Source organism: Nesoenas mayeri, assembly GCF_963082525.1.
Source record: "Nesoenas mayeri genome assembly, chromosome: 14".
Taxonomy (NCBI): domain Eukaryota; kingdom Metazoa; phylum Chordata; class Aves; order Columbiformes; family Columbidae; genus Nesoenas; species Nesoenas mayeri.
Window position 1 is genome coordinate 7260204 of NC_137556.1, and position 22703 is coordinate 7282906.

General features: G+C 52.1%; 1 protein-coding gene across 1 annotated transcript; it reads left to right on the forward strand.

Moving 5' to 3' along the window:
* Nucleotides 1-665: 665 nt before the first annotated feature.
* PDGFRB (platelet derived growth factor receptor beta) lies at nt 666-15186 on the forward strand (the record flags this gene model as incomplete). The annotated part of the gene is made up of 22 exons (XM_080353215.1): nt 666-714; nt 2267-2563; nt 2939-3208; nt 3494-3621; nt 3965-4139; nt 4720-4912; nt 5126-5241; nt 5780-5906; nt 6068-6279; nt 7029-7123; nt 7414-7546; nt 7969-8073; nt 8182-8292; nt 8659-8812; nt 10170-10336; nt 10570-10688; nt 11539-11661; nt 13092-13203; nt 13488-13587; nt 13707-13812; nt 14307-14545; nt 15036-15186. 22 exons carry the CDS (start codon nt 666-668, stop codon nt 15184-15186), a joined length of 3282 nt encoding a protein of 1093 aa, XP_080209341.1.
* Nucleotides 15187-22703: the final 7517 nt, after the last annotated feature.

The following is a 22703-nucleotide window of genomic DNA, read 5'->3' on the forward strand; positions in this document are numbered from 1 at the left end:
GCTGAAAATGGTCTGTGGAAAAGACTTCTTGAAAGGGCTGAAAGTGAAAAGATTCGTTGAGCAAAGTTGCTAAAAGGAATTTTTAACTAAAAAGCTCTGCTGAATATTTCCTTAAAGTATATATACTTAAAAGTTAAATACAAGAAACTCATTTTTTTTGGAGGTTTTTTTGGGCTTGTTTGATTCCACTGGAAGGAGCAGAAAATGTGGGAGGACAGGTGGGGGATCTGTTTTCTAGCAAATTTCATCTCACTGGGACTGAGGGAAGCGAAAAACAAGAAAAAAAGGCAGGCAGTGGGACAGAGAGTGGGAGAAAGGGAGGGCTCTGCAGCGAGGGGAGCGGCATTGCCAGCAGAGATGAGCGAGAGCTGACACAACTCCTGGATCCTCCAGCAAAATCCCTGTTTACCAGTGGGAGATGCTTTAGAAACAGCTCCTCCTGCAGATCCAGCTCGGTGGGGAACCGACCACCTTCCTGGGAGGGAAAAGCTGAAAACTGGAAAGAGATGGGAAGTTTCTGAGGTGGAGAAGTGAGTCTGGGGCTCAACTGGGGGCTTAGGGACCCCCCTGCCCAGGGTAGATGGGGGAGCCCTCTCTGCCGGCAGTGCTGTGCTCATCCTGCTTTGCTCTTGGCAGGATCTGGCCATCCAGCTGTGAAGCCCACCATGCTGCTCCCCTCTCTGGAAGCATCTCTCCGGCTCCTTGTCCTCACTGGTGAGTGCTGCGGGTGGGGAGGTGTGTGCAGGATTGGGCCCAGGGTGGGAATGCTGCCCCAGGATGCTCATCCCAGGGCCAGGGGGAGGGAAGGGGTGATGGTGTGGGGAGGCACAGGGGTGCACAGCACACTCCAGGAGCATCCACCCCTTCTAATGACTCAGGTCGCTCAGCTTATGCTGACCCAATCCTATGGCAGGGTGGATGTAAAGTCCCTGCCTGCTTCATGCGACGCACAGCTGGGTGGCAGGAGGGGACCTTTGCAGAGGAGACACTGCTAGGTGTGCTCACCCCTCAGCAGACACCCGAGAACCCACATCAGCTGGACATTACAGACACCCCCACAGCAGGAGGGATTTGGTCAGACTCCATATATACAATAACCCCCCACAAGAAGGCAACGGGGCACCTAACTGCATCTGGGCTGTTCACGGCGTTGCTGTAAGTCCTTGGGGGCTGTGCCCAACTATGTTGCCCACCCATGGGGACACCGTGTGGGGAAGCACATGACTCAGTGTCACTGGGATATCTGGGCAAAGGATGAAGCCAGGAGGCTGGGAGAGACATGGGGAGCCGTTCAGGAAGACCTTGTCTGCTCTATTGCTTCCGTAGGATTTCCTGCAGGGTTTTACTTTCATTCCTTTTTCACTTTGTGGTAAACTGACATTGTTTCGGCCTTGTCTGTGTCCTATCTGACACTGTCCCTGTGGAGAGGAGAAACTTCTTTCCTTTGAGGGTGCCAGAGCCAGGGAACAGGCTGTCCAGACAGGTTGTGGAGTCTCCTCTGGAGACATTCAAAACCTGCCTGGACACATTCCTGTGTGATCTGCTCTGGTGAATCTGCTTTAGCAGGTGGGTTGGACCAGATGATCTCCAGAGGTCCTTTCCAACCCCAACCATTCTGTCATTCTGTGAGAGGCAGCCAACAGAGCAAGGAACTGCCTCATCTCCTCCTCTCCCCTGTACCCCCTAAATGGGGGCCTTTCCCAGCCTTTGAAGGTGCAAACACATGTGGGAGGACCAGGTCACCCCCATTTCCAGCCTTGTCCTGACCAAGGATGCCCCTTGAGCTGGTACAACAGTATCACAGCACGTCTGCCCCCAGCACAGCTTTGTTCGCACCCGCTGTTTCAGAGCCGCCCTCTTGCTCCTCAGCACCTGATGACACTGGGCAGCACTGGGGGTGCACTCACCTTGCAGAAAGGTTGAATGGGGCAGACATAGTGAAAGCATGAAAGTGGGATTTCTCCACTCAGCATTTCCACAGACAGCCAGGGCAACATGGAATGTTGCTAAACCCTGTGATGTCTGTGTTTTGGGACTTATAGTGGATGAAGGGTGAACCACCAAGGCCTCGGTTGACAGGACATTTCCAACAGAGCATGTTTTTGTCGGGGATAGCTGCACCAAGGAGGACAAATCCAGGGAAGTTATTTTTCAGCATAAAGCCTGACACTACAGACCACATACATCAGCATGAGGTTGTGATCCAGCATGCATCTCCTTGGATTTCAGAGGAATCCAATTTGGTCTCATCTCACTCCTCTCCCAGGTCTGCTGGAGGTAACATCAAGCGGCAGCGGGCTGCACATTGAACCCGGAGATGCTGAGCTCGTCCTTGGGCTCCACAGCACCTTCTCCCTCTTTTGCTATGGGGACGGTGCCCTGGCCTGGGAACGGGAGGGTCAGCCCCTCGCTGCCTTGCTGGAGCACAGGGATGGCGTCTTCATCAGCAACCTCACCCTCAGGAACGTGACGGGCCGTCACACCGGGGAGTACGTGTGCACCTACAGCCCTGACCAGGCTCCAGAGCCAGCAGAGAGGAAAACCATCTACATCTATGTTCCAGGTAGGGAACAGCATGACCTTGTCTCTGCATTTCCATGGGGTTTAGCAACCGAGAGGAAGAGGACTTTGAATAATCATTCTGTCTACAAGTACCAGGCCTCCCAAAATCCTTCCGGCCATGGCAGGAGAGCCCTCATTGCAGATGATCTGGCCATGGCATGTCTCTGGTATGGCAGGTCACGGGAGAGGCCTGTGTGTGGTGTGTTGGGACAAGTGGTGGGGGAGGCAATGGTGTCAGGCAGCAGCATTTGGGTCTCTCTTACCCTCCCAGGAGAACTTTGGCAAGTCCACAACACAGCAGCCTTACAGGAGTAAGGGAAGAAGCATTCCACCATCTCAGAAGCTTTCTGAAACCACTGTTCCTTCTCTCCCACAGATCCCTCCCTAGTCTTCCTCCCCACAATCACCTCTGAAGAGCTCTTCATCTTCATCACGGGCTACACAGAGGCTGTCATCCCATGCCGTGTGACCAACCCACAGATGCAGGTGACCCTCTATGAGAAAAAGGTGGAGAATCCCGTCCCAGCTGCTTATGACCCACAACAGGGATTCAAAGGCTTCTTTGAGGACAGGACCTATTTCTGCCGAACAATTGTGGATGACCAGGAGGTGGATTCAGACACCTTCTATGTTTACAGGATCCAGGGTGAGCTGCCATTGTCTTAACATACCTCTGCCCCTGCTGTGGCTGTTCCTTCAGCCCAGTGGCAGGGGACAGCAAAGCTCTCCCCCTGTCTCCTTAGCAATACTCCTGAACAACCTGGAGCTGGATTTAGCCCTGTCTCCATTAGAGCATGGGTTCTGACAAAGTGCCAGCTCCATCCCTCAGGGATGAGACTTTCCAGAGGACCAGTTCACTCAGGATAAATAGAGTGGGTGCCCACTCATCCCTTCCCTCATTATTCATTCCTTTCTTTCACCTTTCCCACAGTCTCATCTGTGAACGTCTCCATCAGTGCAGTGCAGACCATAGTGCGGCAGGGAGAAAATGTGACCCTGATGTGCACAGTGAGCGGAAATGAGCTGGTCAACTTCAACTGGGACTATCCCCGCAAACAAGTGAGTGCTCCAGCCCCATGGGCTCTGCTCAGCAGGTCCAGCCTTCGCCCGAATGTCCCATGGCAACCAGTCATCAAAATCCTAAGTAAAGCTTCATAGGAAGCTATGCCCCAGGGCAGAAGCTATGGGATGCTGCTACACGGGGAGACTTTATGGGGAGATCATTGGATCAGGGCTGTCTGTCTCACTGGCCTCTGATCAGTGCATGTTCCCTGTTCCTGTTGCATCCAGACTGAGGTCCTCTACCCTCTCCTCCTTCCTCCCTGTGAGCCCGGCTCTGTAGCTCCAATGGCAGAACATGCTCTTGACTTCTCAGACTGTACCTCCTGTCCCTGTTGTGCAGGCAGGGAAGCCTGTGGAGCCGGTGACCGACTTCCTGCCCGGATCCACCCATGAGATCCGCTCCATCCTCATCATCCAGAATGCAGAACTGGAGGACAGTGGGACCTACGTCTGCAATGTGTCTGAGGGCTACCACGAGAAAACGGACCGGAAAGACATCACGGTCCACGTGATCGGTATGTTGCTACCCGCACACCCAAGGCCAGCAAACCACATGGGTGTCCAGGCAGGCTGCCCAAGGGTGGCACCCTCTGTTCTCCATAACACCTCCAGCTGTCTCCCCTCCACCCTAAGTAACCATGGCAAAAAACCAACCCTCAGCCCATGTCACTCCAGCCCACTTCCTGGCTGCAAAACATCCCAAATCTCCCACCATTGCATTTGTGACACCTTGAGACACTTGAGGGTATGGATAAGAGCTCTTCTGCATGTTGCAGTGCCAGGGTGATGTGAGGTCACACTGTCACCTCCCATCTGCATCTGTCTTTTCATGTAATTTGAGGGAACCTGCCCCATCTCCATGGGATAACAGCCTTTTCCCTGCATGCTGCCTGCGTCATGAGCTGCTCCACTCCAGTGTGGCTCTGCACCCACACTCCCCTCAGACAAGAGCCCAAAGCCCTGAGAGGTGGATCTGGAGCTGCTCCACTACTTCTGGCTATTCAGAGTGTTTTGTTCCAGATCTATGTTTGGCCAAAGAGCTGGAGATGGGCTTGTTTGTCTCTCTAAACCCCTATCCCTCCTGCTCCCTCTCAGAGCGTGGCTTTGTGCGCTTCCACACCCGCCTGCCCAGCACGGTGTATGCTGAGGTCCACAAGAGCCGCACCATCCAGGTGGAGCTGGAGGCCTACCCACAACCCAGCATCGTCTGGCTGAAGAACAACAAGACATTGACCATGGAGAGCAACAGCGAGTTCACCATCACCAGCAGGAACCTGTCAGAAACCAGGTGAGGGCCCATCATTCTTCACCAGGGTGCAGGGAAGGGTTAATTCACAAAGCAGCCTCCAAATTCCTGGTTGGACATGGTTTGTGGTTGAATGCTTTTCTGTGAGTGGATTTTGAACCTGCTCCAGATGGGTGAGGAGCTGGTTGCCTCAGAGCATTGTCAGTCCCCAGGTACTTTCCGACACCCATCACTCTGGGACTGTGTCTCCTCCAGGTACCAGACGGCTCTGGTCCTGGTGCGGGTGAAGCAGGAAGAAGGAGGATTTTACACCATCCGGGCTTCCAATGAGGATGATGAGCAGGAACTGTCATTCCATCTGCAGATAAATGGTGAGTATGGATGTTGCAAGCATGGGGCTGAGGAGTGTGGGGACAGTCTCAGGGCATGGCTCCAGCCTTTGCTGCAGGACCCTTGGGCTGAAGACCTCACTCTTCTGACTGCCACGGACTGGTTTTGGACAAAGGAAGAATATTAAAGCCAGAAACACGCTAACTTGAAATATGTCGCAGTTGGTCTCAAAGCAAAGGTAACAGGGAGGAAGTGCAGACATCAGAAGCCTGGCCTCCATGCCCTGACCCAAGGTAGTAGATGTAGGTTCAGGTGGGCAGCTCTGGTGTCCATGAGTCTCCCCTGTGCTCACTTCCGCTCTCCTAGCAAGCTACATGAGGGCACGTCTCCTCCGTGACCCCCTCAAACCTTTCTCTTTTTGCTGTTAGGTTTCAAAAATGAAACATGATTGCTGTGATGAGTCCTACCTCATTGTCCCCTCACACCCAAGCCATGTTAGGGGTAAAGGGGAATCATGTTTCCCTTCCATCCTGCAGTCAAAGTACAGGATGAATTCTCACCAGTGTCTCTTGGTTTCAGTGCCAGCCAAAGTGATAGATCTCAAGGAGAACAGCAGTGCCAGCAGTGGGGAGCAGACTGTAACATGCTCTGCCGAAGGGATGCCCCAGCCAGAGATCAGCTGGTCTACTTGCAGCGACATCAAATGGTACGTGGAGGGATGGAGCCCATAGGAACACCTGGGCTCTCACATTTTTTAGAATAATAGGCTGTTATTTTATTGTATTCTGCTGGGCCACATGTCCAGGCACACCATGGTAGTGCGTGGTCCCAGCTGCTTCTCAGGTGCCTTTATCCTCCCCTGGCCAGGTGCAGCACCAAGGGGCAGCCCACCCGGCTGCTGGGGAACGAGTCTGCGGAGATCGGTCTGCAGACTAACGCCACATACCATGCGGAGCTGCAGGTGTACCGGGTGAACAGCACCCTGCAGCTGCACAGGGTGGATGAGCCCCTGCTCCTGAGATGCACCGTGCAAAACTTCCTGGGTGCCAGCTCCCAGGACATCACTCTGGTCCCACACGGTGAGTGCCGTGGGAGGTGTTTGAGCTGGTGGTGAGGAGATAGGCTTTTCTCTCCCTGCTTCCAGTCTGGAGGTGCTAGGAACCAGGACTGTCCTCTGATGTCTGCAGTTGTCAGAGCAGGAAGCCTGGTTATTTGTGCCTGAAATGAAGCCCAGTTTGAGCTGAGAAGGAAAGGCTCCTCCAGAAGGAGTCTGGAGCCCATGTGTCCCCTGGCCATGGACGTCTTCTCACCAGTGGTGGGGTGGCAAGATGAGAGTGCCTGAGCAGGTCCCCGGTGTCTTGTTGTTAGTATGTGGGTCACTAGATGGTGCCACGGACTTGAACGTCCATGCGCTGAACATCCCATATATGACGAAGGATGATCTATGCCCAGGCCCAGAGCTGCCAGCTCTCCCACAAGCAAACTCGTCCCTCTGGCTCTTTACACCTTCCCATGGTCAAACCTCTCCCAAGGCAACAAGCCCTTCAGCAGGCTGTAACAACCCATCACCCCAACAACCCTGGGCTGCTGGTCCTGCAAGTGCCAGCAGGTCTGCCCAGAAGGAGAGGACAGGGACTACCCCTAGCCAGAGAAGGGCTCAGGGTCAATGTCTGGGAGTAAAGTGTGTAGCAGGATTGGGGATGGTGGCTAGAGGAGGAAAGGAGAAGGGTGCAGGGCTCCCTCTGTGCTGCTGACCCCTCCTTTCCCCAGGGTACCTGGGCCAAGCAGGGTTGGAAGAATCTCATTGCTATCCCTGTTATCATTGTAGCCTTGCCGTTCAAAGTGGTCATCATCTCTGTCATCCTGGCTTTGCTGGTCCTCACCGTCATCTCTCTCATCATCCTGATCGTCCTGTGGCAGAAGGTAAAAGAGGAGACTGTTCCCAGGCTCGCACAGTGGTACTTGCATGTCAGAGTGGCTGGGAAAAGCAAAGCTATGAGCTGCTGCTGGCATAAGCCTAATAATGTCCCATCCATGCCAGGCACCATGGGCCTCCATCAGCCCCTGCATCCCCCCAGTCTGTAGGCTAGACTGGGAATGAAGCAGTGGCTGCAGGCACAAAAGTTTCCCTGACAAAGCCCATCCACATCCCCCACGCCCTCCCTGACCCTCAGTCTCTCAGACCTCTCTTTCCCCTTTGCTCCCCTTTCCAGAAACCTCGTTATGAAATCCGCTGGAAGGTGATCGAGTCAGTCAGCTCTGATGGGCACGAGTACATCTATGTGGATCCCATGCAGCTCCCTTACGACTCCAGCTGGGAGGTGCCCAGGGACAAGCTGGTGTTAGGTAAAGCCTGTGCAGGTCTCACCGATGGACCTTCTAGGGTCCTGGCTGCTGGGGATGATAGGTTTGGGATCTCCAAAAGAGACAACCCAGAAAAGGCACAAAGATCCTTGAAGATACGATGTGGTCCTGGGAGAGGGGGACCATTTGGGACCAAGATGGGAAGCTGGCTGCCCCCTTTGGCATGAAGCACTGGGTTATTCCTGGTTATCCTTTCATGTGGCTGGCAGCTCCTTCCCTTCCCAGCCAGATGGAAAGCAGCCCCAACCCCAGATATCATAGTTCACAACCACCTCCATGACCACTGGTATGGCTGTAGTGAGGCTGGTGTGGTTTCAGACAGGAGACTTGTCTTCTCCAAGATCTTCTCCTCACCTCTCCTCAAGGACCATCACCAACCTTGTCTCTTTACTGTTTCTTTGCAGGACGCACTCTTGGCTCCGGTGCCTTTGGACGTGTGGTGGAGGCAACAGCCCATGGCTTGAGCCATTCACAGGCCACCATGAAAGTGGCAGTCAAAATGCTCAAGTGTGAGTTGCCCTCACATTATCCCTTTCCCCCATCCCAAAGCCACAAGGCTGAGCAGTGCCCACGCACTCCTCTCCTCCCCTGCCACTCACACCGGCTCTCTCCAACAGCCACTGCCCGCAGCAGCGAGAAGCAAGCCCTCATGTCCGAGCTGAAGATCATGAGCCACTTGGGACCTCACCTCAACATCGTCAACTTGCTGGGGGCCTGCACTAAAGGAGGTAGCTGAGCCCTGTGTGCCTTGTCTCATCTCTCTGCTGTCCTGGGTTGTGCTGAGGAGGAGAACTGTCCTCAGAATAATTCCTGTTTTCTGGTGCAAAGTGATTCACCCTCCCCCTAGGGAAGCTTCTTGGGGCTATAAATCCTCTCTTTACAACCTGATTGAAACTGAGAAGACATGTTTCTGTTAACCCCCACCTCCCTCCACAAACACAAATTTCGAATTCCAAAATCAGTTGGTACCAGAAAAGGCAGCTTTTCCCTCTGGCTGTGCCTAGACATCCTGCAACCTGGTTAATGTCACTGTGGGATGAAATTCATTGCTCTGGGGAGTGGGCAGGGCTGACACAGGTGCTCTCTCCTACCAGGGCCCATCTATATCATCACTGAGTACTGCCGCTATGGGGACCTGGTGGACTACCTGCACCGCAACAAGCACACCTTCCTGCAGTCCTATGGGGAGAAGGCACGGCGAGAGGCAGAGCTGTATGGGAACACCCCTAAGGAGGACCATGTGCAGAGGTACCCGGAGAGCAGCACTCTCCTCCTTCCTGGTACCTACCCCATCCTGGCCTCCGTCAATGAGGGGGGCTGGTGCTGCCAGGAAGGGTACCCACCTTTCCTCCAGACTCGTAAAACAAATACTGGCCCAGAACTGGGACACAGCTGGATGCTCTGTTGCTTTGTGAGACCAATCTATGTGCCAACCAGCCATCTCCAAACAGCTCCTGGCAGATGTGGAGTTAGCAGAGGCAATCTGTGTGTCCTGGAGGCTGAGTTTGCTAGCACACATGCTGGCAGCTCCATGCCAGTTGGGAATATTCCCTGGCATCGTTAACTTTACTGTCATAACTATAGATATGCATGGAGTACAAAGGCAAAGGGTTTCCCAGCATGTCTTAACCCTTGGGGACCTCAGCTCTGCATTTTCAGGGTAGGTCGTGTTGCTACTGTGCATAAGGGAGAAGAGCTAGAAGGAGTGTGGTTGCACAAGAGGTGCTACAAGGGAACAGTCCTTCATCTAGTTGCCAGCTGTAAGGGATACAAGCACATCAGCGCAGAGAAATAGTCCCATGGGAAGTTAGAAAGCAGCATTTCCTTCCAGCACACCAAACAATAGTAAAATAGAACAGTGTTAGGACATCAGAACAGCTGGCCCCTGCATTTCTGCTTGAAGGCAGCTGAGATCCTCCTAAGCACTAAGTGCAGCCTCCCAAGCCCATGGGAATGTGGCCCATTCCTCTGGCCATGCAGCAGGTTTCCCTTGCCCAGCACTGGCACATGGAAACCCTCAAGATGCTGCTTCCCAGATGCAGTTGTTGCTCACTCAAGGAAGAGATGCTCAAGGGTGCAGGTGTTTGCTGATCCAAAACGAGAAGGTTTGTTGTGGACAAAGGGTCATGTCCTGCCTACTTAGTTCATCCTTCTCCAAGCCAGTCCTGTCCAGCCTGGGAACACGCGCAGCCAAGGTGGAGGGTTTTACATGCCTGGATCTCATGCTCTCCTGTCCTGTGGGCACCTGTGGAGCTTGCGTTGCCCTGGCCCTGCTTCCTGCCCTCCCCAGGGCTGAGCTCATGTGCTGAACCAAGCCTGTGCTCTGCCAGGCAAGGTGAGCATGAGAAGCTTCAGCCTGTGGGCCAGGACACATGGAGACCCTCAGGGGACCATGGCAGGGCTGTTTAAAGCTAGCACTGAGGACACCAGAGCTCTCAGGTAGTGGAAGGAGGTCTCCATTGCTATTTGCACTTCATCAGCCACCCTGCATGATGCAGGGTGGGGCTGAGGATTCAGGTATTGCACTCCTGCAAATTGTCGTCCCCATCCCCTGTGTCTTCTCCTCTTCCCTGGATCTGAACAGCCTCTTTGCTTTCCCCAACAGTCATCTCTCCGTATCTGTTGAGAGCGATGGGGGCTACATGGACATGAGCAAGGACGACTCGCTGGATTACGTGCCCATGTCTGACATGAAGGGTGAAATCAAGTATGCTGACATTGAGTCCTCTAACTATGGCACCCCATATGAGTTGGACAGCTATTCCCCGTCAGGTAACAGCTCAGCCACAGTGGGAGGGAGAGGTGCTTGCACTTTGGGCACTGGATGTCTTTGCTTGCAGAGACTGATGGTCTGTATTGCAAAAGTCACCTTTGGGATGACTCCAGCAGTGGTGTCAGATGCCTTCACTATGGGAGCTCCCGGCTCTGTCCCTTTGCCCCTTCACCGCTGGGCAGCCCACCAGTATGCCGAGTAACACCAACATCTATCTCCGCTTGTCCTCTAGCTCCTGAAAGAACAGAACGAGTGACACTGATAAATGAGTCTCCGCTCCTCAGCTACATGGACTTGGTGGGCTTCAGCTTCCAGGTGGCCAATGGGATGGAGTTCCTGGCTTCCAAAAATGTACGTATGTCAGCTGGTCTGTGCTGCCTGTGGCGATGGAGGCCAACAGTGATCCACTGTGTCCTGTGGTCAGCTTCTGCTCGCTGTCCCTCTGTTCATGCCGACCTCCTCGTGGGAGAAGTGGCCATGCAATTGAAGAGCTGCTGACCACTTTTCTTTGGAAACACAGCCCTAGGCGTCAGCATGACTATATTTGCATGTGACAGCTAAGCCTGGCTTAGATTGAGCTTCGGACCTCAAATGCCCTGACTCTGAGCTCCTCCCAAGCCCTGTGCAGCACAGCTGTGGTGTTATATAATTCATGTTTGCCAGAATGACCAAACAGTGATGGCATCTCCACGCTAAAGCACAAGGGACTCCACAGCAGAGTTACTACTGTCCATGGACACTCCTGTTGCACCACAGGCCTCATCAGAAGAGCTTGTTCAGTGGAAATTAAGCCACCACAAAGGACCAGGCTCTGGAATTTCCTAAGGTCTGGTTTAGCCCAGGGCAAGCAGTAATATAGTTGGTCTGTGTGAAACATCACACAGTGCAAGGGTAAAAGACAGGGTAGGGATGGCATCAGTGACGTGTGCAGAGAAATTCCTGGCTCTTTGGCTCCAGCCAGACAGTTTGATCATCAAAAGTGCGTGGTCAGTGCTCCCTCGTGGAGCACAGAAGAGAAAATGTGGTAGCTCTGCTAGTGGCTTTGAGCCATGGTTGTCCCTAGAGATGGAGGAGATGCCCCAAAGCATGTGAGGTGACTCCTCTCCCTGCAGCCCCAGAAATGGGCTAGTGCTGGAGCTGGGCTGCTTCCTTGGGCTGCCTGGGGGCCCCTCACAGTGACATTGCCCTGTCCCCCTCACAGTGTGTGCATCGTGACCTGGCTGCCAGGAATGTCCTTATCTGCGAGGGGAAGCTGGTGAAGATATGTGACTTCGGCCTGGCGAGGGACATCATGAGGGATTCCAACTATATCTCCAAAGGCAGTGTGAGTACCAGGAGCCGTGCAAGACGCTTTTTCCTGGGGCTCTGGGCCTGGCACCACCTACATGTTTCTCCTGGGAGTCGCATGTCCATCCTTGTGCCCAGCGTTGTGACAGGGCAGGACTCCCAGGAGACAATGTCAGCAGCCAACCATGCTGCCCCTGATGTGCTCTGCATGCTGTGGAGTAGCAGAATTGCATGCTGATGTGTCCAGGCTCTTACAGAAGAACCTGGGCAGTAGCAGCAAACCTAAGGCTTGTCCCCTGTGTGGGCATCACTGGCAGCAGAGCTGCATCCCTTCCCGCATGGCACTGAGCCTGGTCCAGAGCAGCAGGCAGGAGCAGAGCGAGGTTGGGCAGCTGGCAGCTCTGCAGCGAGTCAGTGGCCGCTCTGGGAAGAGGTTCACAGACTTCTGCTCTATCCGCTAGACCACAGGGCAAGAGGAAGCGTTTCCCTGCGACCAGCTTTCCAGAAAGGCATCTCCAGTCTTTGCAGGCAGGAGAGGATGAGGCTGTAATTTGGCTTCCCCAGAAACCTCCCCTATAACTTCAACAACAGTGTGTCCACTCCACTCCACTCCCTGGGGCATTTGGGAACATGGAACCCCAAGCAAAGCAACCATGTAACTCCCAAACAGACAAAGTGGGGCTGGGGGAGCTGAGAGTGAAGTCAGGCCCTTCAAACCCCAATCTTTATCTACTCTATGAACTAGTTAACTTCTCTCCTGCTTTCTCCCATTTGCATGGGATGGCAGACAGGCACTCAGTGCCTGGGCAGAGAGATCCTCCGACAGAGAGGGGCTGGGGTTTTCCAGTCCAGCCTTGGCATAGCCGCTTTTCCTTCCAAAATGGGAAATGAAACTGGGCCCCTTTGCAATCTTTCCTGGAGATTATTTTGGTGTTCATTGTGCAAGCAAATCCCAGGAACAGCACAGCCAGTGCTGCATACAAGCTGGTGAAGGCTTCTTTTTGGGTTTCACTCTGAGTGAGAAAGAGCAGGCAAAAGCTGCACGTGTCCTTTGGCTTTTCTGGTCATCTCATAGTTGTCTCCAGCTTGGTCTCAGGTTTCCAAAGTCCAGATGGGCCTGTGTTCCCTTCAGGAGTGCTGCGGTCAAGTTGTGCAAGCCCCCGAACTCCCCAAGAACTAGGGAACAGAGAACACACTTCATGACAGCTCACCATGGCACACAGTGTTGGAAACAGATGTAGCACATCCACTCTTTCCTCCTGCCTGCTGAGTTCATCCCGCACAAGGAAAAAGGAAACTGATCCCTCTCAGAAGTGACTGACAGCAGATGTCAGTGGATGTGTTGAGCGGATGGGCAGCTGTGAAGGATCTTCTCTGCTTGTAAATTGGGTATCAGACTCTCACCTGTTGAAACAAGTGCCGGAGATGAAGCTGACTCTCTTGTTCCATTTTTTTTTCTTCTCTTAGACCTTCTTGCCCCTTAAGTGGATGGCTCCAGAGAGCATTTTCAACAACCTCTACACCACCCTGAGTGATGTGTGGTCTTTCGGGATTCTCCTCTGGGAGATATTCACTCTAGGTAAGTGCCCTGGAGATCATGTTGGTGCCTATAGCTCTAATAGGTTAGCAGGGTCCCTTCTCAAACTGAGGCAATAGAAATTCATTTCTAATCCCTAAGTCCCAACCTTACCAGCATTAATTAGCACTTCATTCCCTCTCCTTGTCCATGCTGACATTGCCATTTGGAAGTTAAGTGAAACAGGAAAGATAAAGAAAAAAGGAAACCTTAGTGTGAAATGCATGCTGGCATGGGGGTAGCAGGCAATCCACCAGCCTGATTTTCTGCTCTCCCTTTATACACAGGGGGGACTCCATACCCTGAACTGCCCATGAATGAACAGTTCTACAATGCCATCAAACGTGGCTATCGGATGTCCAAACCCACTCACGCCTCTGATGAAATGTAAGTGCTGCCCATACATGTTTGCACTGGACCTGCCCTGCACAAACTACAGAAGCATTTCTGCCTATGTTTTCCCCACCCTCTCACTCACTGGAGTGCTCTTCCTTCCCTCTTGTTAGCTATGATATCATGCAGAAGTGCTGGGAGGAGAAGTTTGAGATCAGACCATCCTTCTCACAGCTGGTGGTGCTTATGGGAAACCTCTTGGTGGATTGCTACAGAAAGGTATGTTCAAAGGACCCCATGCTGGAGGGACAGAGGAGGTCAGTGCTCTGAGGAGAATGCTGCTTTGGTTAGGGCCCTCAACCAGGGTTTGGAAAACAGTGTTTAGTGCTGCTGTGCCTAAGGATTTTGCTGTGACTGAGGTTGCATTAGTCTGAACAGGCAATGAAGGTGGTTTGGGCATCCCAGGGATGTTGCTGAGACAACTGGCATCACCAGACAGGCAGCTGGTGTCTCAGCAACTACACAAATCAGAACTGGCAGGAGATCAAAAACCTGCCTCCAACTGTTTGGTAGTTTGGAACTGTGGAGTTGTGCCCATGATTTCTCCTTTATGTTCATGGCCTTTGTTGGAGTCAGGGTAGATGAACCCAGCTAGAAGGTGCCAGGCCCTCTAGAAAAACCCTAGCTAACGGGGAAAGTAAACACAACATGACTGTATTCTCTCCACTCACAAGACCTTCCCTTTTCTTTGGTAACCTGCTCTGTGAGAGCAGAGATACCAGCAGGTGGATGAAGAGTTCATGAAGAGTGACCACCCCGCTGTTGTCCGCACAAGACCCACAATCCCTGGGCTGAACAACACCAGGCTCCCTCCCAGCTCCCCCACCAGCAGCATCCTCTACACAGCCGTGCACCAGAACGGGGGCGAGAATGATTATATCATCCCTCTTCCTGACCCCAAACCTGAGGCAACCTCTGACCTCCCTCAGGAGGCCTCCATCAGCCGGGCCAGGTAAAAATATCGCTTCTGATTGTTGTCCCATCCCCAGAGTGCCCAGATCTGAAAATAGGGATGCTCTGCTGTGGGCAGACCGGAGTGGGTTTACCAGGAGAGAAGGGCAGTGTCATCCCCAGCTGAGGTGCTGCAACCTTGCATGAACCTGCAGGGACAGAGATGAACCAGAGGAGCTGGGATGTGAACTGAGATGTCTTGTCACATCTATGTACATCAGCTGGCACAACCTGGGACAAGAGACACCACTTACAAGGAGAAGGGCACACTAGGATACACAGTCTGCAGAGCCCAACTGGCTGCATGGCGTATTTGAGGGCTGAATAGAATCATAGAATAGATCCAAGTGATATTGTCTGTCCCCCTGTAGAAAGATACTCAGACTGGGGCTGTCAGGAGACTGACGTGCTTTTCAGCCATTGGAAGTCTTCTCTCACCAGGACTCTTGGGACAAGGCACTTATTTCTCTCTCTCTCCTGTTTCCCTTCAGCTCTACGCTGAACGAGGCCAACACATCGTCTACAATATCCTGTGACAGCCCTCTGGGCCTTCGGCAGGACGAGGAGCAGGAATGTGACCCCCAGGCAGGCTGCCAGGAGCTGACCACAGGGCACCAAGAGGTGGAGGAGAGCTTCCTGTAGTCAGCCTGGGCTGAGTCTGCATCTCCCCACGGCCAGGACAGCTGAGGGGCTCACCCAGACATCGCAGAAAGCCATGCTTCATGCTTGTACCTGGGGATATCCCCACCTGTCCCAGCATTCTTCCTTCCCTCGCATCTCCCAGCACTGGGTGGGGAATTAGAGACTTTTCCCCACTGTCATCCCCTTCCACCTTGCAAAGAGGTGGCTCAGTGCTAGGAACCTTCCAGATCACTGCCACATCCTCCTCAGTGATCGAACCACTGCAGGAAAGAGACATCTCACAGACCAACATCTTCTTTTCAAGTGGAAGATGTGGGCTAGGTCTCCACAAGACATGACACTTGCTGCATTGCTAAGATGATACTCCAGCCTCTTCCCCCTCCATGGTCTTTAGATGGCAACGAGTTTCATCTCCTCTGTACCAGCACTTCTCTGATGGTCTCAGTACCAGCCACGCTGTGGTTCTGTGAAATGCCTCTGGGATAGATGACTTGCTTGGATCCCATTTCTGGGGTGTAGAGAACTTGCAACACCAACCTTCAGCTGCTGAAGATCAAGACTACATTGGGTAGATTCTCCTCCAAGCACAGCCAAGTCCTGGACAGACAAGCCAGCGTCTCAGAGATACTGAATCACTGTTTTCCTTTCTTGACAGCTCTTCTATGGTGGATAGAGCCTCACAAGCACTACAGGTACCCATGGCTCTGGGGCACAGCTCTGTACCCATCTACAGGGGCTGTCACACCCCAAAACCTTTTGTGCCCAGCATGGCACTAGGACCCCAAGGGCATGTGAGGAACTCAAAATGCTCTCACAATGACTGTTGTAGTAGCAAAGAGGGCAGTCCAGTGTTGTTCGTGTCGTTTGTGTGGTCACTAAGCTAATAATTCTCCATTGAAGATTTAAAGGGAACAAATATATTAATTCACTAGCCAGGGCCAGTATAAGGAAGCAATATGGCTATTCATTAATCTACTGCCACTAGGCCCAGCTCATCTGCTGGGCAATCATATAACCCTGACAGCTGCAGAATCTTTGTGCCTTATCTTTGGGAAGCAAGGGCTCCCTTTTGATAGACTGTTCACCCAAACACTCTTCCTCAGGCTGGGAGGTCTCAGCAGTCCCTCCTGTGTGATAGCAAGACCATGGCGAGCAATAAGGATGCCAGAACACCAACCCAGGGACACCAACAAAAAGAGAGAGAGAGGGAGAGAGGCTGTGAAGCTGTTTGGTCACAGCTGAACTGTATTGCACAACCTGCCACCTCCTGAGGGCCAGGTACAGCACCTGCAGACTGCCAGGGCTGGGGATGAAGTGTCATGTGGAACCAAGCAGAGCAAGAGGAATCGTGGAGGATTCCTCTCTCTTGGAAAGTGTTTTGAAGAACAAAAAGGCAGAGACCAGCTTCTCGCCTCCTTCCTTGCTTCTCACAGGCACCCCTGGGACTTCTCGTGCTCTCAGCTGGCACTTGCATGAGGAGACTCAAAGCAGGAGGCATGCCAGGCTTTTGAAATCAGTTGTGAATGACACCTCTGCAGAGATTAAAGCTGGACCCCAAAATGACAGGTCTTGACACTACAGAAACTAGCAGGGGTTTTTTTTCTGAAAGGAGAAGTTTTGCCTTGCACAGAGCTCTGTTCACTGCATGCCCCCCACTCCCATTAACCCCTTCATTGCCCTTCTCATGCATATCTCTCTATGCATCCTACAGAAAAAACTGCACAGGCAGGTTTACAAATTCAGAAATTCAATCAGCATCTTGCTGGGCTTCTGCCACTTCAGAGCTACTGAGAATTTATTTTTCTAAAGTATGAAACTTCTGCCAGAAATCCCCAGCAAAACAGCTTGCTTCGTTTTAAGTTTTCTGTCATTGCAATGCTGCCATTTATGCAGCTAAAATAGTAGATATTTTGTGGGCTGATGTCCTTGGTAAAATGTGAACATAAGAAATAACACTCTCATTGGCAGCCAGCGGAGTATATTTTCAGCCCATGTGGTCAGATTCCCCACCATCCATAGGAAACACACTGTGAATGACAACTGTTTTTCCATACTCTGTTCTTCCTGCTTGTAATGAAGGAGCCATCTTCTGTGGCCACAGCTGATCCTAACTGCAGAGAAGCAGTAACTCATGAGATCCTTGGGATCAGACCACTTTATTTTTCTAACATATAAGGTGCTTGTTAGGGTCCATGTCACTGCAACTTGAGCCCATAGGATGGCACATCAGATCATCCTAGTAGCCCCTATCTGCGCCAGCTCCATTTTTAATTAGTCCTTCTTTGACAAAAGTGACCAGAAGTACTCAGTACTCCAGGTGAGGTCAAATCTAGACCTCGCATAGGGCATTAATAGTTCTGGTCTGTACTGGATTTGACTTGGCTGGTGTAGTTTTGGATAATGTTGGCCTTTTCCCAGACACAACATACTGGTAGTTTGGAGTCATCCTCTAACCAGTCTAAGCTCCTACGTCTTTCTACTCTTCCAGCATTTCTAACCAAGATACTCCCTGCTGTTCCAGACATGGGGTCATCAGCACATTTTGTTAACAAGCTTTCATTTTGGGGCTGGACTGACTAATAAAAATATTATACGCTTCCAGCATCAAGAACAACCCTGGAGAGCTACTTTTACTACCTCCATCCAGCTCAAAGTTTTCTCCATCAATTAACTTCTCCTTACCTTCCCTTTGGCCATTTGGTTATTTACTTCATAAATCCCACACTAAACTCCATCTCTTGTACAGATTAATTACTAATTACATTACTAATTTCCCACTATCACATAGTTTCCACGGTCCTGAAAGAGGAGATCTATTTCTTCTCCCTGCTGGGGGAACTCGGGTATCCTGTCCTATTAGCTGGGCATTAGCTACACTTGGATGCCTATTGCATTTTGGCCCATTTGTAGACTTATTGCAATTATTCTTTGCATCAAAACCTGTTCTGGCTGCTGATGGGGTGCTATCTCCACCTTCCTCTTCCTTCTTAAAGTAGGTACGCCAGACTCTGTACAATGGTACCGTTCTCTGCTCCAGAGAGATATAACCAAACATTTGCCTTTGGCTCTGTAATTGCAAGGGCCAAGTCTTGCACTTTGTGGTACTTTTCTGTCTTTCCCCAACTTTTCCCATCACCATTTTGCCAGGGCATGCACACCCACTGCAGCAAGCGGGTCTTCTCAGCCAGGACAGGCTGGCAGCTGGGGAAAGCCAAACTATTTTGTTAAGAATCCTTGCAAGTCTTCTCCAGGCAAGCGCTCTCTGCTCGGGGAACCAGCTCCAGCTCTGCTCCCTCTCTCTCTGCTGCCAACATTCCGGTCCCTGTGTGGCCCCAATAGGTGCGGGTCAGGATAAGTCATCGGCTGTTCTGGGCCCATCACTTTTGTAGCCATAATTTCTCTGGTGAGGCTCTGAAGGAAACTGGTCCTTCTGTGGTTTTAGTTTCAATTATCAGTGGTTTTGTTTGGGTGTGTTTAGAGGTGGACCCACACTGAGCCCTCCAAAAAGGGACACAGCTCAGGCCCATCTCTAGTGCAATATCTTTTATTTGTAAATTATATTTTACTCTACAGCTGTTACATCATTATCAGCACCAGTATATGCATAATCCTACTGCCAGTCACTATTTCATACATAAAGTATACATACATTTCATAAGTGTATCTCAGAAACTAATGTAACACTCCAGTGTTTCTTTTCACATTTAAGATGCTTCTCAGACTGATGTGTGCACAGGTTTTAATCCTTTTGTCCTTCTCGGTTTGAGCGTGTTGTTATTTTTTTAAGTGAGAGTGTCACGTTTAGTGTTTGTTTGTGTTGTGTTGAGAAATCTAGAGCACAGCGGATTTCACTTGTAACTAAATTGTCTCTGTTCACCTGCCAAGGGGACTGTGGTGGAGTCCCATGGGGATGGGAGGCAGAAGCGCAGTGCAGATGTGCAGCCAGGAGGAAGCCAGAAGTGAGAAATGGCTCTTCCCCTTCTTCCCAGTCAGGGCTCGGGGCTGAGGGAGAGACAACACCTCAAATACAGGGTACTGGGCAGCGGGTTGGGTTTTGGCTGGGGGAAAGCCCAAGATCTGCCTGTGTAAAGCTGGGCTGATCTGGAGAAGGGGATTTCACAGATGTCTTCTTTTTGGAGGTTTTTTCTAAAATGATATGTCAGCTAATGTGCTAAGGAGGCAAACCTCATTCTCCAGGGCACAGGCATGAGGAAGGAGCACATGAAGGTTGCCACTCAGCCTTTTGGCAGCCTTTGCCCTGGGCCATTGCAGGGGCAGAGGGCAGCTGCAGCTCCAGGTCCTTCCCACAGCAGACCCCAGCCCAGCCTCGGTGCTGAGCGGCCAGGGCTGACTGCCACAGTGGAGTCATCACATTTTCTTCAGGACTTGCCCAGGGCAGGCCAGGTATTGTTAAAAGTCAGATTTTGTGGTCAAGCACATGGGTTGCTGGGCTCCCACTGTAATTCCCACGTTTCACCTAGAGGGCTGAAGTCTCTGCGACGTGCTGAGATGGATCCAGTTGGCTTTGACAAAGGCAGGGGAACTCTTCCAGTGTAGCTCCAGTGACTTTTTGGAGCAGTGACTCTTGTAGGGGTGGGAGGAGGCAGGGAAGCCAACTCGTGGTGGGAGTCCTGCAGGATTCCATCATTCCTGTCCTTTCCTGCTTCATGGGTTGCACCAAAAGCACAAAGCTTGCCCAAAACATGCCCTCTGCCCTCTCTCCATTGTGCTGGGATGGCTTTCTGGCACCACACTGTTACTCTGCAGCATCTCTGAACAGAAGCAGTGCCTGCCTCCACACTGTCTGTCAGAACATCCTGAGGGCAAAGGAAAAACAGAGTTCGGACTAAGGTACCAAAGAGTTAACATTTTCCTAGGTTTACAGATGTATTTTTAGGATTTGTACTATGTCACATTTATAATCATGAGATATTATTTTTATGCTGTAAACTTTTACAAATACATTTTTAAAGAAAGAGTTTAAAAATAAAATAAAGGTGTTTTTCTTTTTGCATAGTTCCATCTCTTCCTTTGTTTGCCTGGTGCTGGTTGCTGCCACCTTCTCATACTAATATGAGGCTGCGAATACAGCTTAACCCTGTCGTGTGTGAAGGCTAAGCACGTTAATACGCTGTGCGTGACCCCAACGCTTAGCAAAAGCCAAGATGGGAGCCAGGCAGAGAGAAGCACAGCAAGGCAACAGCTGAGCCCAGAGATGTGGTAAGGAAAAGGGGCTGCAAACAGGACAGGATCTGCCCTGTCTGTCTGGTAACTGGGCAGCTTGTGGGTTGTGCAGCGCTGGGAGGAGGTGGATAGAGGAAAGGACACCGGGAATGGTTCCTGTGTGTATCCCCAGTGCCAGAGGTTGGGGCCAGCAGCCCCAAACAAGGGCTTGATGTGTTGCTGGGTCTGTGCTCAGATCAAGGAAGGGAGGTGGGAGCTGCCAGACTGACCAGTGCTGGCTTGAAGGAACTGGGGTACACCACAGCTGTTAATTTGTCCACAGTTCAATAGCTCAGGGTAGTGGGGGAGACTGGAGGTAGCAATGGGGCAGGGCAGCAGCAGGAGCCACATTGCAGCACAGAGGGATGCCCATGTCCAGCTCTCCTCCGAGCTGGGTTCCCCTCTCTCTGATACTCTCTAAAGATGCAACCCCAAAATAGCGGCTCCCCACACCACCATTCCTTCATGTCCACATGTCCCCCTGCTTCCCTCACCTTCCCCAGACCCCTCTACAGAAGTGCTGGGGTCCCCCAGCCCCATAGGAGACCAGGCACCTCCTGAGTCCAGCCCAAAGTTTTCTCCTCTCTCTGGTTGCAATGGAACTGCTCCTCCTGAAAACAACCTCAGCTGCTGAGCTGAGCTGTTTGCAGCCAGCACTGAGCCACATGCTTGGAAAGCCTAGGGTTGTTGTAAAGAGGAGATTTTGAATTGAGATTCAAATATACCAATGTTTACACTGTTTTCAGGCTGTGTGAGGCAGCCCCGGTGCAAGTCCCCTCTGGCAACAGTTGTGCCTCCCTCAGCTCCTTGAAACCCCTCCTGCACCCAAAGGCTCAAGGCACGGGCTGCAGCAGGAGACATGTCCAAGTCCCAGCAAGGCTCCCCACTCCATCATTGCCTTTTCTGGCCTTCTGTCTTCGCTCAGTTTGCCAGAGAGGGGGTTTGCAGGCTCCCTGACCAGCTCAGGCTGATTCTCCCCAGATATGCACTGAGTCACCTGGCACAGCTCAGCCACGACAGGCAGACAAGGCATTTTTCTCCCGAAGCTGAATCAGCAGGAAAAAAAAGTCACCTTGTCTCCAGAGAGGCTGTAGCAAAGGCTTGGGGGGAAGCAGGGAGAGGAACTAGTAGACCTCAGCCCTGAACTAGCTCCCACCACTCAATCCCTGCCTGTCTGGCAGGCTTTTTGCATGTTAAGATGCACTGAGGAGCGGTCTTGGGGATAGGAATGAGTAGGCAGACATGGGAACACCCAGCAGGGCATTTTCCTCACCCCAAGACAAGTCTTCTCTCCAGTGATGAGAAAGGCACCTCATGGAAAACCTCAGGTTGTGGAGACAAGCCCTGGGTTTTTAGCAGTTCGGGCATCAACAGCTTACTTGGGAGATGGGTGTTCCACATGTGTCCCCAGACTGCTGCAGGGCAGTATAGGCAGCCGTGACACCATGGCCAGCTGTGCTCAGTGCAGGAGTGCTGTCCGGCTGGAATGGGCCAGCCCTGCTCCCAGACTGGGAAACGTGCCTGAGCTCCCAGTGCTCTCAATCAGGGCTCACAGCAGCTTCCACAGCCAGGCACTGAGCAAGTCTCATGTCATCTCCGAGCACACCTTCCTGGCCATCAGGGCCTCCACAGACATCCCTGGATGTCTCCAAGGAAGGGTGCAGCTCCCCTGAGAGCATCCCTGTCCCTTGCTCAGAGCCGCTTGGGCACAAAGGCCCCAGCAGCACTCCTGTGGCTGAGCTGCTGCTTGCAACCACAGGATTTGGGGTGCAGCCTGCAGGCAGGAGGAGGTGGCCACCAGTGAGGGGGGGACCCCAGCAGACAGCTTGTCCCGCTAGCCTGAGCATCCCCAGGTGTGCCCAGCCCAGCTTGGACACCTGTGTGCACGGGCTGTGACTTGTCACCTATGGACCACTGCCATCAGAGACACTCTGTAAGGGGTCTCTCCAAAGAGAAGGGAGGCTGAGAGATTGTTTCCCTTCTCCATATTAAATGTGTCTGGTTTAATACTTGTTCATGCTGGTGAGTCAGTTTTCTCTGAGCTGGCACTTGTTCCTGGAAAAAAAAAATTCAAAACTGAAAAAAAAACCCCACTCAAAAAACAAACTCTAAAAATAAGAAGGAGGGAAACAAACATCCTTCAAAAGGAAGAGAGAACAATCAGGCAGACGTCTACTGCAGCCCAGCCGCTCGACAGTCCCCCAGCTCTGGGCAGGAGCCCCTCAGTGCACCACACTGCCTCTGCTTCATGTTCTTCTTCCCCGTACCCTGCCAGGAAAAACTGCTGAGAGGAA